General features: G+C 36.2%; 3 protein-coding genes across 3 annotated transcripts in view; all 3 read right to left on the reverse strand.

Annotated features, from left to right (window-relative positions):
* Positions 1 to 762: 762 nt before the first annotated feature.
* Positions 763 to 2,115, reverse strand: LOC134840227 (mitochondrial carnitine/acylcarnitine carrier protein-like). The gene is made up of 2 exons (XM_063855965.1): positions 1,691 to 2,115; positions 763 to 1,348 (listed from the first exon to the last, which is right to left on the reverse strand). The coding sequence occupies exons 1-2, from the start codon at positions 2,102 to 2,104 to the stop codon at positions 893 to 895; spliced, it is 870 nt and encodes a 289-aa protein (XP_063712035.1). The 5' UTR covers positions 2,105 to 2,115; the 3' UTR covers positions 763 to 892.
* Positions 2,116 to 3,697: 1,582 nt separating this feature from the next.
* Positions 3,698 to 6,276, reverse strand: LOC134839424 (peroxisomal biogenesis factor 19-like). Its single transcript, XM_063854965.1, has 3 exons — positions 5,804 to 6,276; positions 5,152 to 5,350; positions 3,698 to 4,313 (listed from the first exon to the last, which is right to left on the reverse strand). Exons 1-3 carry the CDS (start codon positions 6,272 to 6,274, stop codon positions 3,862 to 3,864), a joined length of 1,122 nt encoding a protein of 373 aa, XP_063711035.1. The 5' UTR covers positions 6,275 to 6,276; the 3' UTR covers positions 3,698 to 3,861.
* A 3,009-nt stretch (positions 6,277 to 9,285) lies between these two features.
* The window catches only part of LOC134840250 (branched-chain-amino-acid aminotransferase, cytosolic-like), a 68,645-nt gene continuing 63,423 nt past the window's right edge, over positions 9,286 to 14,507 (reverse strand). The window contains exons 7-12 of the mRNA XM_063855997.1: positions 14,263 to 14,350; positions 13,039 to 13,093; positions 12,719 to 12,804; positions 12,496 to 12,564; positions 9,789 to 9,950; positions 9,286 to 9,579 (exon numbers count right to left, since the gene is read on the reverse strand). Of these exons, the coding sequence (XP_063712067.1) occupies positions 9,490 to 9,579; positions 9,789 to 9,950; positions 12,496 to 12,564; positions 12,719 to 12,804; positions 13,039 to 13,093; positions 14,263 to 14,350 (550 nt within the window). The 3' untranslated portion in view covers positions 9,286 to 9,489. The remainder of the gene's footprint in view (positions 9,580 to 9,788; positions 9,951 to 12,495; positions 12,565 to 12,718; positions 12,805 to 13,038; positions 13,094 to 14,262; positions 14,351 to 14,507) is intronic.

Here is a 14,507-nt window from a genome sequence, read left to right on the forward strand (position 1 = left end):
TTCTCAGGTTTAAAATTGCAATTATTATATTCTTATTATCAAGAAATATACTCGCTTTCAACTTATTCTACGACTTAACCACCATAATTGGGTTAACTTATTTGTCATCAAAACCTAATTTTGCAGATTTCTCCCCTTAAAATGGTGAGGGTATGAAATTTTTCGAATTAACGAAACAAAATTTGTTTGGAAATATACTGCGACAACTTTCTGAATGGCAAACTCATTAAATTAAACGATTTGAGAGCTCTAGGTGACTTAATCTCAAGGGACCTTGTTGGTCAAGGGACCACTCTATCATAGTAGTACCGCATTTTCAAGAAATTAATGCTACATTCTCTCCAAAACCAAACCAACCTTGAACAAATCAGCGGTGCTCTCTATCTTTTTCTTTTCGTGAAACTTCTCCCTTACAGCACTACACAACGGTGACAGCTTTCTGAATTGTCTCAACACTGACTTCTGCTGCTTTTTCAATTCCAGTGTTCGTGGACTTCTCACTCGTTCTTCTGGCTTATCGCCCTCTGGCGTTTCCAAATGACGAATTAATATTCCTTTCTTCGGAAGTTTCAGGGTGACTTTTGGTTCCATCATAATATGTTTTCAATCGATTTAGAAAATGATTTCGAGCCTCAAGTCATATTATAAATTCAACAATGTTCAATCAAAAAGCGTTGAAGTCTCGTTGAGTTCTGTTTTTATACTTAAGCTTCGTGTAGAACATTTTTAAAAATCAGCTGAGCAAGAATTGAAAAAGTGGTTTGGTACTGTTCTATTACTATTACTATATACAAATAAGGCTGGTCATCTGCATTATAAAGATTAATTTAACAAAATTTGCTGCTGTTATAGCAAGTAAGTTTGAGCCATTTGTAATAAGTTTGAACTGGCTTTAGAGTCCCAGTTTAGTAAGGAACCAGTTCGCGTATTCAAATCCTAAGAAGCAGCACGCATTGGCGGGGAACGCTCTGACTAAAACAGGGGTAATGCCCTTGTACAAGGCCATTGGTCCTTCCTTTTTTAGCAGCTCCTTCAAAACGCCTCTAACTCCGTTCGGATATGCACCAGCTGGGGCCGTCTGGAACCTCGTTTTCAAAACATCGGCAGGCATTGCTACCAGCCAGTTGAAAATTCCAGCGAACCCTCCGGCTATTAAGACTTGGACGCTAGAGAGACTTTTGTTTGGTTCGCCTCCACGCATTAGTCTCTGAATAGAGTGATATGAAGCGAAGTACATTCCTGAGGCGGGAACATCTCGCAGTAGAGTGGCACATGAGCCTCTGTAGAGACCACGGATGCCACCCTCTTTGAAAATTTGTTTCGCGCAGTCTACTGGTCCTGCGTATTGCTGAAACATTAAGGAAGATCAAACATTGTAATGATTAATTAAGGCGTTGTCTAAATGCTTATTATTTAACAAAACAAAATTTACGCACAAAAATTATCCTTAGCACGCCCCATTGAAAACATTTTTGGTACATTAATGAGAGAAAACTTCACATTTCACCTTAATTTTTTTTCGTTACTAAGAGCACGACTCATTGTAGTGCGCCTCGAACCACCAATCTATGTATAAGAAGGCTGAGATACAAAATATTTCACACCTCTTTTTCGTCATCGCGGTCTCAATAAAAATTATTTACGCCACCATTAGAAATCTGTGTTAACTGCGCCCACATTATAGACCTACCTTTACTGCTGATGCTCCTTGAATCTGCAGCAGACATTTTATCCTCTCTCCGGGTGCCATAATTGCAGTAGTGTAGAATCCAGCTAATGAGCCGGCTAAGAACAATCCAACTGGACTTGTAGTTCCTGGTTTCTCATAACCCTGGATCTTCATTCCGTGACTGAACCCTAGGAAGCATAGGGCATACATGGGTGCAACTCCCATTACAGGAGCTAACATGCCTTTGAAGTATCCTTTTGGGCCCTCTTTGGTGTATATCTGTTTGATACAGTCTAACATGCCAGAGTACTGGGAACTAGTTTGCAGTCTCACTTTGATTGTGTCGAAGGGGTGACCTGATACTACTAGACAAACTCCGCCGAACCCACCGGCCAAGAAGTCTTTCAGAGGACTAACACTAGTAGATGAAGACATGTTCTAATCTACAAGACAGTGACTATAGTTAGAGATAACTCGACTAAAAATCTATCAAAGAAATTTCATGAATTCTGTTTAAAACACTATGGAAAATCTACGAACAGATATTCATGAAAATCTAGGAAAGTTACTTAAATCTAGGAACTGAAATTTGTGGAAACCTAGGAATGTAAAAATAATGGAAACTTGGGAACGGAATTTGAGAACGGAAAATTAGCAACAGAAATTCAACAAAATCCAAAGAAACTGATAGTTTCAACAGAGATGATAAAATATAGATTAAATCGAAATTGAGATCAATGAAAATTTTCACGAAACCAAAACTTCGAATTGGTCAAATGCGGTAGCTGTAAATAGATTGGATTATACTGGAGCTTGAAAATTAACCAGACAACAAAAAATCAATAACGAAAGCATTGAAGCGAAATGATGAAATCCTTCCTTAGAAAAAACAGAATTTGTATAATGAAAAAACAGCGATGTTTGCCATGGGTGGTAAAAATGATTGAAAGACTACCTCAGAAAAAAAAACATCAAAAACAATTATTCTTCTAACGCCTATCATATTGCCTCATTAAAATCATGCCACAGGGTGCTTTCAAAAATTGTTTTTTATAAATCATCTCTCATTTTACAAATATTTGGGTTATTGAATTGATTCCTTTTTTAGTATTCAGAAAAAATTGCCGGATTCTGTTGATTTAATTCATTTGAGTTGGATTGTTTTTGTTCACGCATGATTTCGCAATTTAATGAAATTTGAATGCAACTTGCGCGAAACAAGCTACTATAATGATGTATTAACACAAGGGTAGCCGTTTATTGTCGAAGAAGCACAGAATGTTCCGACAATAGTCTTTAAAAACCTACAATAAAAAACTTTTTTTAGTGTAGTTTTCTCTGCGTGGTGTGATAAAATTATCTGAGGGAAACTATAATTTAGTCATAATCGACAGTCATAGTAATAAAGACAAACAGGACAACAGATGATGAAGAAAAATTACTAAAAAACAACCAAAAAATCATTTAAAAAATCAAAAAGAAATTTTGATTCCCAAAATGGCATTAAAAATCTCCAAAAACTAGTTTATTCCGGTAAAATTAAAATTAAGCATAAATAAGCTATTGTAAACAGTCTAAATTAAGCATAAATAAGCGGGCTTGCTCGCTTTACTAGCTCGAATTTTGACGAAAAATCATAAATTTCAAACCGGTTTTTCTCAAAATTTTTGATGTCGTCCGATGATTTTGTATGGTAACTGATTTTGCGTGGAAAAGAAAAAACTTAAACTCATACGAATACAAAGTTCCTCCCCATTTTCAATGGTCGGAACAACAACCGGATAGAATGAACTAAAACAGATTTTTTAAACTAGTTTTTCTCAAATTTGGTTATATAAATTGCTGATAATTTTACCAGCTTTTTAATGTTGCAATTTTTTGCAAAATTTTGAACCGAAATTACACCCTTAAAACGGATCAATTCTTTAGGTTTAAAATTAAGGAGGTAAACAGGGTCAATTGATGTAAGAATAACTAAAGTGACACTGTGTACCTCCCTAATTTTGACAAACTGTATTTGAAAAGGTATAAATCAATCTTTAATTTCCAAAATAGATATATATTCAAACGTGGCGATCGTGAATTGTGATATTTGTAATCTATAATAGACAAAGTGGGCTCATTATGAAAGATATCTGGACAATTCATTTAGAGAACTTAGGAGTACACAAGTTTAGTTTTTGAATCATTAATCACATCACTGGACATCCAGGGTTTTCTCCTGTCCCAGATTGGAACAAAGATGACAGACCAGGTAAATTAGCCCCACCTTCTGGTTGTATGGTTTCCATCAGGGCTTCAGGCGGGTTCCCCAGTTCTCTCATTTCATGCATGAGTGATACGATTCGTTCCGTTGACTTTGGATCAGGTTCGCTATTCGCCTCCTGAGATGGTCCATCATCGACACTCGTTTCGTTTCTTGTTGGTTGCGTTTCATACTCTTTACAAATTTTAGATATGATTGAGATCTGTTTATCGAATCGGACGGCGTCTTCTTCTGAGAGCGAGTGTCTGTTTTCGGCCATCCAGGGCGGATACTTCTCGTTTAGCTCACGTATCGAGGGGTAGAGAATGTCTTTGTCAAGGAGTGAGGAAATGAGGTCTTGCAGGACGTCGTCAAAGTTTGATTCTCCGTCGTCTAGTCCTAAAACATTGCCAACAGATGGTTAAATTTTTGAACATTTCGAACTTCCGATATTTGAAGAAAAAATATATATCACGTTGAAGCTCTTTGAATTTTAAGGATTGATTCTGATTAGGTTTTTTACTGAAATGTATCCCATTTAGAGAAAGCTGGATCAATAGATAATTTTTTATTCCGCTGGGCAGGCTGCTCAAATCGGTCAGAGAAAAAAGTGACCTACCATTTTTGGACTGTTTTTTCAAAGTTTTGCCTGCGGTGCAGAAAATTTGGCCAAAACAGGGACCAAACCGTGCTTAGGGAGAGCTCGAAAAATCAATTCGGTCGACCTAAAAAAAAGTCGACAAATTTTCAATTTTTAAGCGCCCAGGTGAACTTTTGTTGAAGTTTCTGATTGAACTTGCAACGTACCATGATCTTATCTGGAAAAACTTTCGACAATTGTTAGGATTCCCTTGATATACACAACAGTTTCAACAAAAAGTGACCTAGAAAAAATAAGTGACCAAAAAGTGACCAGGTCGCTTAAAGTGACCAGTTTGAGCAGCCTGCCGCTGGGTATTCAGGAAATCGAAGTCGATTTTTGAAAAAAGAAGTCATCCACGTTTTTCGCGACCTTTACACTTTTGCTGCTCAATAGTGGAGCTTGCAATCCTTTAAACTAAAAAAAACTAAGCTTGAAAAAAAAACACAAGTGAAAATGCTAAGAACCTAACTTGTAAGTGAACAGACTTTTTCCTGAAAAAAAATCAGCACGACCTACATAAAAAACCACGGTAACTCACTATTAACCACTCTAATTAATTTTCGTTGGTTACAATGACAATATTTATGTACATACCTGGCAATAAGTCTCCAAACACTTTTTCAAACTCGTCCGGGCCGACTCCCGAGGCGTGATGCGGATGGTCTTTCCCGGATGTCGAAGTTGACTCATGTAAAGTTTTCTCCATTTCTTTTGTTAGTTGCTCCATTTTGCGACACAGCTGATCTTCATAACTAGCTTGATCATCTAAATCGTTTTCACTAAATAATGACTCCTGGAACCAAACAATGAATCAACCATATCAACAGCCTTTGTATCAAAGTTCGCCTTAAGCAAAACAGAACAAATGACAACGCGGTGTAACTTAAAATTTTATTTATCCAATTCATAGCAAGTAAAAGTAATACACCTCCATATTAATGTTATTTATAGACAAATTGCAATAGGATAGCTTCAAATGTTCCTCAATTTCAGAAATAAAACGTAAATAACCATAAGGTTGTTTCATTAGTGAATGTGATGTGATGACTATATTATTCGTCGCATACTAGTTGTACCTTGACTTTTTCAAAAAAAAAACTCAGGAACAAACTTCTGATTACACTTAAAAATTTGTAAGTATCGGTTTCACATCGCGGTGATAACAGATAAGAACAAGGTAATTTGTTCCAATGTAAAAAGAGTAAGTTTTTGAGCACAAACTTCAAGTGAAGCTTTAGAAATATACCTGAGCGGATCCCTGGTCTGTCATTGCCTTTTCAAACTCAGACGCTAAAAGGTCTCCCAACTCAGCCGCTTCACTTGACAGAAGCTTCTTGAACTCTGCTTCGAAGTCCGAGCCACCCAGATTGCCATGTAACAAACTCTCTATACCTTGAGCTTGCTGCTGCTGCTTTTTAGTCGACTGCTTTTTTGTTTTGACCTTTGTCCCAGAAGAGATGGATGATGATTGGCTGCTGGCTTGCGAGTTAGCACTAGAATTAGATTTAGGAATGGTACTGCTTTCGGGTGCAGAAGTATTCCCGAACCCTTTAATTGCATCGTCTAGGAGCGCATCTAGTTCTGGATCTAGATCGTCGGAATAGGACGGGGTTTGGTGTTGAGATTTAGTGTCTCCACCTCCTGTTTCAATTTTTATTTCGGAATTTTCCACCTCTGCAGCAGAATCTTTTTCATCACTTTCACAAACATCCGTCATATTTCACTGAAAAAAAAAACATCAGCAAATAACTGAGATGATTTAAAAATAGCCCACACCTTGAAAATAAATAGAGTTTAACATCTAGATTTAATAGAACAAAGTATCAGGCAAAGCTGCGTTAGCGTACGCAAAGTTAAACATAGAGGCAAAGTTGCACTTCGCATGCACAAGCAAAAATATGACCGATAACGCACGCCAAGTATGACGCATAAGCAGTACCAGTCAATTTGAAAAAAAAAGGAAATTTATCAACTAACATGCTTCAATTTATAGAGCAGTAATATCATGAAAAAATTAAGTAATATAAATAAAATGAAATTCTTTTTTAATTTGAGATTTTTGTGTAAATCATTCACCAACACGCCAAGTTAAGTACAAAGTGATAAATTTCGCTCCTAGTAACAAATCAATTATGGCAAACGAGCGTCCTTCAACCAATTTGGAACAATTTCTATGACGGATTAAAACTCCGCTTACGCCTTAATAGCGCGAAATATATCGCGCGTTATTAGTCCCAATTTGGCCAAAATGGCAGTCTTTAAACCCCCATAACTTCACGACTTTCAGCTCAGGACAACAATATTTTTTGAAAGCTTTATAAAATTCCGTCAAAAAAGGCTAGGTGAAAAGTCGAAATTTGTCTGAAGAAAAACCCATCCCGAGCACAAATATTCCGTTACTTTCGGTAGCAGGGTGACTCAAGTTTTGTTCATATTATTTGAGAAAAATGGAAAAAAAATGTTTAAAAAACCACCGTGGTCTACATAAAATTATCCAACAAATCATAAAATTATCCAACAAATTACAAATCGAATAAGATTTTTTTCAGTTTTCTAAGCGCTGGGAAAGATTTCAATGAGATAAGGAATTGCAACAATGTGTTGATTATAGCTAAGCGAAAGTTACAAATATAGTAGCTATAAAAAGATAAGACAGCTTATTCTCGACATTAGAATTTGGGATCCGAACCAATAGGGCTTGAATATCACACTTGACTTCTCATCCCTTCACCTTCAAGCTCTCGTATAGATACCTAAAATCGGGCAGAAAGTTCCTACCCTGTACTGCAGTTAATTCCCACCGCCTTTTAAGAGGAGGGGGTAAGACGACGATGATCGGAACAAAAAAAAGTTTTCCTCTGAATTTCAAAGAAAACACATCTCCTTGAAGTTCATTGAATTTCAGGAATCTTTTATGATTGACGATTGCTTAAAAAAATTAACCCAATTTGAGTAAGTTCGGATCAATTGGTACCTGTTTTTACTCCGTTGCGAATTCTAACACAGAGTCAAAACTTCACTTCGCAAGCAAAAAATGGCAAAAAGGAGCTTTCAAATAGCAAGAAAATGCAAAAAAAACACTGAAATATAGAAAAACATAAAGTTACCTCTTACGGGAATCGAAACTACGCCTTCGACTACCGTAAACTTTCGAGTCCATTGCCTTAGCTTGATTGAAAATTGAAATCAACTTATGAACCTGGAATCCAACTGGAAGCCGAGCGCGTTTCTTTTTGCGTCAACTTCATTTATCATGGGAGCGTCAACTGCCTTCGATTTAATTGCATTGGTTAAAAATATGGTTAAAATAATGATAAATGACTTCGTGAATTTACCTAAAAACAGCAAAAACGAATCGAACTAACATGGGAACAAAATTTTGCAAGCACGTAAAAAACCTAATGTTAATCATATGATCAACAAGGGTTTTAGAGACTAGACCCATACACATCAGGTAAAACCATGAAATGCCCCAAACATGAGAAACTACAAGTGAAAGATCTGAAACCCTGCAAAAGCCTAAGCAAGGACATAATTATTCAACTAGGGTCTCTCATTTATGTTGATCTATGAGCCAACCGTATTTGACTATACCTTTGATGCCTACGAAGCATTAGAAACTAAAAGGTTGGAAAGCTCTTTTATCATTCAACCTCTTGAAGAGCCATGGAGCGAAAATGTGATATTTTACACGACCTAATCTGTCGTTGATTTTCAGCAAGTGGATTTGCGCGATAAAAACATGATCATTAGGTTCATCCACTTCTTAAACTGAGTCCCCAGAGGTCAAGTTGCCTTGATGAATCGGAAAATGACTAAAAAGCTGATTCAGATGGAAAAAAAAACAGTTATGCAAAAAAAAATTTGACTGAGCGAATCGGATGCACATCAAGTTGATTAAGAAGAATGTAGTACCCCACTCGCACAGGGAAGTTTCGAAATATATTTCCAGGTTAAAACTAAAATGGCAATGCAATTCTTTCAACTATCTTCAATATAAAACTTTTCGTAAAGTGTGGTAACTTCGCCGTTTTTTCCAACATATTGCGACCTCTGCCACCCAAATGCAGAATTTGTACAATTGACTATCGAATTTAAAAAAAAAACTTTTTCGTTTTGTTATTCATAAAAAATTAATACTCGGAGCGATGTCAAAAAAATTATTCCACAGACTAATAACACGAACATTCAAATATTGTTTAAAAACAAAAATTTCAGTCTGTTCAATTGCTAAAATGACATCTAAGTGCCATTTTAACGTCAAAATGTACTTTGAGAAGCGAAGTATTTGGATTTATGCACAGTCCAAATTACAATTCAAATGGCTTCAATACGATGAATACATTATCTTACACCACTTGTTTTAAAGGCATCTGATTTGTGAAGGTAAAAATTCAAACCCAATGAAAAGATACTTCCCACTCCCCGATCTGATCAGTAAATATTTTTATTCAAACACATAGATAATGAATTAATGTGCCTGAAAGCAGGGGAAAATGGTGCCTCAATTTAATGTTCTGACTCTATTACTAATTTGACTGGCCGAGATATAATTGAATTAGCCGAGCGAGAATTCCCCTTCACGCCAATTCAGTTTGAAACATCCGTCATTATTGTTGTGAAATGGGGATTTAAATAAACCAGTCACACATCTTGAGATCAATGAAGGTCTGCTTCAGACTAATTGATAGCAAAACAAGTTTTTATAGAACACTAAATTCAACGATATCTGATATCTACGTAATTAAAACTAAAACACTAAGATCCTGAGTACCTTACAGTATGCTATACTAAACACTAATGGGCTTAAACACTACAAGTGTCGTCAAGTGTGACCCTTTTCTCCAAATTTGGTAAGTATCTTTTGCACTACTTGCATTGCGTATCTGATGATTTAATCCCATTGCTTTTCTGCTGATCTGATTTGCTTTACTACTTGAGGCTAGAAGCTAAAATCCTGTCTTTTGATTCGCTGATCACATCCTCAATTGCCACAGACCATTCGCTGTCCACTTCGTCATACTGAAACGGAATATAAACCCTACAACAATGTACTTTATAGAAATTCGCATACTTTATAATCCCTGAAAGCGTGCAAAAACTGCGCAATAAAATTTGCGAGGTACATTGGAAGAAAGTGAACTGGTTACATTACAAATGGTGCTCCAGTTTTTCTCAAATAACCAAGATATTATACAGCACAGATAGACAGACTTTTTGTAATTTCTTACTTGTATGGCAGTGATACTGTCGTAGATTCGTTTGGCCAAGGATGTTTTCTCGTCGAACGGAATCTCGATGTCAATTTCCGGCTGGTCCAGTGATCTCTGATACAGAATAGATTTCACTGGACAAACACAACATGCGGTTCCTGCGCCAAAGACTTCATGCAGCTAAAACACACATTTAGCTCAAGAACATAGCCAACGGAAAGTTAGAAAAGAATCAATGAATTCAAGGAATTCAATATTTTTCTGCACATTTTTCACCTTTTCGAGGGAAAAAATGCATCAAGCTGAAGTTTTTCAAAATCCAAAAATCTTCTACGATTAACATGCGAGAGTGAATGTAATGGGGAACTTGACTTTCTCCCCGAAAACAACTGATAAATCTGTAACAAAATGATTTTCCTTTATTATGGAACATCGACATTGTACAGCCCAATTACCACTCAGCCTAGAGGTAAAGCTCGTATCTTTGGATCTTAAGGTCTGGAGTTCGAATCCCACCGGACCTTTTTTTTGATATGTATAAATGATTTTTTTTCTGGTAAAAATTGAAAAGCCTGAATATTGTTTGTCAGCTTATTTTTGTCGACTTTTTGTTCCGACCATTTCAAAAATGTGGAGGAACTTACTTTGTAATCGGGTGTGTTTTAGTTTTTTCTCTTTTTTTTCTTTTTGTTTCCAACGCAAAAGCAGGTACCAAAAAACGTCAACGAAATGGGACGAGTTATATATCATATTACAGCTCTTTCAGTCGTTTTTTGGAACATCAAAAAATTTTGAAAAACTTTTCTCAACTGCAGAGAAAAAACCGGTTTGATTTTTTTTATTTTTGGTCTAACTGTGAGCTAATTAGGTGAGCATGCAGGCTTACAAAAGCTTTTTTTTAGCTTAATTCAAGCCGTGAAAATTAGTTTTACCCGTGTAAAGCTAGTTGTTTAACACCATTTTCGACAGCAAAAACTTCAGTTTTTCAGCGCCATTTTCGAGTTTTTAGCGCCATTTTCGAAAGCAAAAGCTTCAAAACAAAATATTCATTGAAAAAAAAAACATTTTTCTTTTCGGTTTTTTTATTTTTCAACAAAAACTGTTTCACAATTAGTCTATTTGACTTAGACTGTCTAATATGCCTAATTTCGGTTTTTCCGTTCAGATCATTTTATCACACTGCACAGAAAAAAAACGTCACTAATTTGAAAAAAAAGGTATTTTCTCAAGACTAGGATCGGAGCATTCTGTGCTGTTTTGTTTGCACACTACCCAGTCATCCTTGTTTTTGAAAAGAATAGTTTTTACGATAATTGAAATTCATTCTGAATTCTGAAATTTGAATATTTACCAAGTCTGATTTCAAAATTTTTTTTCAACTTAATGGTGTCGGCTAGCCTTATAACTCCTTAGTAATCTTATAATTAGTAGTTTGAAAAACAGAATAGATTTATTGAATGCTTCAGGAGTGATGGGGGTGTAAGAGTTTTTCTGACAACAATAAATTTTTTGGCAATTATATTTTCGGCCCAACAGGCGTCTACTCAAGTAATTTCGGTTATCTGGCTGCTCGGTAAAAAAACTGAGGCCTCATTTATCACTGATGATTGCATTTCTCGGATGTTTTCCAGAAACTGAAGGTCAATCGAGACAAACAGATAAAATTTTTAAAGGTCTGTTTTTTCAACACCAATTTTAAAACATTTTTTCTTTCTGTGGCTTTCCACACAATCTCTATTCTCTAGCTTACAATGCTATGATTGTGTTGTATTATTGCTGTGGAGAAGCTTTGCTCCGCCTCTGTATTTGATGAAACAAACCCTATTAGAGAAAGCTGATTCGATAACTTTTTTATTCCGCCGGAAAGTTTAAAAGTTGAAATTCATATTCGAAGCTTGTGAATTGAACTCGAAAGAAATCAAAAATCACACCACAAAAAAACTTTAGATTAAGCGTGAACAAACTTCATGAATGTGTTGAAAAAACCAAACGATCTAAAAAGTGGCTTCACTTCATTCAAAGTCATTTAAAAAACCATGGCAATTATGCAATTCTAGAAAATTTTAAGTAAGCTTTTGAAACAAAAAAACTGAAACGAAAAAACTGTTTCTAACTGAAACAAGGGTAAGCGGTTGCTGTGCAATAAGCACAGAATGTTGCGACCACATTCATAAAAAGAACAATTTTTTTCTATTTTTCCAGCTCGCTTTTGCACGCAAACTTTAGTGATTTAGCCATAATTGGCAGAGGTTCTATTCGAAGAATGAATAATCAATTAAAATTATTGATTTTCAAAAAAAATTATGCAAACAAAGCGCTAAATGAAGCTTCCAACACTTGTTTTGCTGGAGTGTTTCAAAAAAATTTCCAAGTTAAAGAAAAAAACGTCTTTTACGTCGTTAGACCTGCTCGCTCGCTTAACTAGCTCGAAATAAGACAAAAACTGAAAACTTTCAAACCGGTTTTTCTCGTCACTGGTAAAACTTATTGAAATGTTTTAATGTCGATCCAATCACGACTGAAAGGGCATTAATATCATATATCAATCGACCCATTCCAATGATTATTTGTGGTATCTGATTTTGCGTGGGAAACCAAAACAAGAAAAACCTTAACACACCCGAAGACAAAGTTGCTCCCCATTTTCAGTACTCGGAAAAAAACCTATTCCTTGAATATTTGTTTCGAAAAAACGCATGCACAATCAGAAACTGAATTGACTCACCCTTCCGTCAAGCGCTGCTTGATATACTTCTGGCATTGAAATTTTCTTTTCCTCAACTTGAAATTCATCCTTAAACGGAAACACGTGATATAATATATTGGGTAACTTGAAAGTAACAGAAGATCGAGATCGTTCAAAAATAGTTTTAGTCAATGTCATTTCAGACATATGCAGCTGGGCAATATTGTTCGCTGAGCTGACTGGTCAAGAAAAAGTGACTAACCCAGCTGTCGGTTAGTTCCAAAATACTGTCTCGTGTCACCCCTGGCAATATGAGGTCACTCAGAGGAGGTGTCACCAGCTCCTTCTCTGAACATCAAAAAAATCTTACAAAAAATCACAATAATAATTTAACAAGAGCAAGTTTACAAAAATAAATGTCTTCCATGGTCAAAATATCCTTTTGATAATGCGCTTTTTAGCGGTACAAGTGGATCTCGTTTTCCTAGTCGGTCTCATACAACAGCGGTTTTATTTTTTCCTCATAACTTTTTTCGTCGACTTTTTCTCAATATCAATGAGTTCTTAATAAAGATTGCGTACCTCCGTCTTTGTTGGTCCAATATACGAATATATTCATTGCACCCACTTCTGTCAGCTAAACACAACAGCAGATTAATTTTTACAAGTGTAAATAACGTGGATTAAATTTTGGTGCAGCTAGTCGAAAGCTCAGTCTTTTGCTGATTGTTTCGACTACTGAACATCATTTCGACCACTGAAAAAACTAAGGCCTCAGGTGAGGTTCTTCGCCTAAAAATGATGTACCACAAATAAACTTCCGATAGGATTGAGCGATATTTTCAGCTTCTATCAAGGTGCCCTGGGGAAATTCGCTTTTGAAATGAAGAGAGAATTAAACATATTATGATTTTCAAAAAGACTATAAAATGTTTTTCAATGTTATTTTAGCTAACATCATCAACAAGTTCCTGAAGCTTAAAATAATTCTGGAAAAAAATTGGCTATGCTTATGTAAGAGGGCCCGAATGATGGAAAACTTCTTTTCAATCAGAATCGTCTTTAACTAACAAGTTCCTATTCGCTGAACGGATCATGCAGAGAACCAAAAATTAAATAAACAGAAAGCAGTATCCCAGGATCGGCAAACTGGTAATACGTACCAAACTATTTGCATTATTTGCATTATGATGCCCTGAATTTATTTGCTTTCTTGAGATTTTCGTTATATCTTTCAAATTTTCAATTATCAATCGACTCGCTAACTTTAATTTTCCATCATTCGGTCCCTCTATCATGATCAGGGGCGGATTTGGGGGGGGGGGGGCGGGGGGGTGGGGGTTGGGTTATGTGGCGGACGCTCCCCCCCCCCCCCCCCCCCCCTCAGGGATTCGAACCCCTGCCAACCCAAAGGGTCCCCCTTTGGTACTTTTTAAGAAATCCATTTTTGGCCGACCGACCCTAAAATTTTTCTAAAGGCGCCTTGAGCGCCAATATATACTAGTTTTGAGGGGGAGCGCGCGCCAAAAAAACGCGTTTTTTTGTCAAAATTTTCCCAAAAAGTGCCCAAAAACGGATTTTTTGACCTGTTTTTTCAAAAATTGCCTCGGAAAATCAATCTTATCGGCCTAAAAAAAAGGTCAAAATTTTCGAAAATTTTTTGAAAAGCCGCCCCCCCCCCCTCGAGAAAATCCTAGATCCGCCCCTGATCATGATGAATACCTTTCTGTTGTAAAGTCATACATTTCCACAATAAATGAAAAACTCTGTATTAATCTCTTTCATACAAAAAGACTAATAACTCACATGGTGCTTGGGCCCATACAGCCACAACAGCTGCTGGCAATTCAATTTTTCTGCTTTCTTTTGAATTCCAATCGTTGCTCCGTAGTTTCTATAAAAATCTTCATTTTACAACCAGGACCAAAAATTACACTGGCAGAAAAAACACCTGATACAATGGTACACACAAAAAATTAAGCTTATCGTCTATAAATGTCATTTACCGACAAATTTTCTGCGACATGACTGATCAAAATTTTTGCAAAAAA

This window comes from Symsagittifera roscoffensis, chromosome 2, assembly GCF_963678635.1.
Source record: "Symsagittifera roscoffensis chromosome 2, txSymRosc1.1, whole genome shotgun sequence".
Taxonomy (NCBI): Eukaryota; Metazoa; Xenacoelomorpha; order Acoela; family Convolutidae; genus Symsagittifera; species Symsagittifera roscoffensis.

Bases quoted from the DNA above. Each gene is read 5' to 3' on its own strand.
- LOC134840227 (XM_063855965.1), bottom strand. From the start codon at position 2,104: ATGTCTTCATCTACTAGTGTTAGTCCTCTGAAAGACTTCTTGGCCGGT. The intron at 1,349-1,690 runs GTAGGTCTATAA...TTAATGTTTCAG, and splicing joins AAGGAGCATCAGCAGTAAAG to CAATACGCAGGACCAGTAGA.
- LOC134839424 (XM_063854965.1), bottom strand. From the start codon at position 6,274: ATGACGGATGTTTGTGAAAGTGATGAAAAAGATTCTGCTGCAGAGGTG. The intron at 5,351-5,803 runs GTATATTTCTAA...GTTTGGTTCCAG, and splicing joins CAGACCAGGGATCCGCTCAG to GAGTCATTATTTAGTGAAAA. The intron at 4,314-5,151 runs GTATGTACATAA...GCAATGTTTTAG, and splicing joins GTTTGGAGACTTATTGCCAG to GACTAGACGACGGAGAATCA.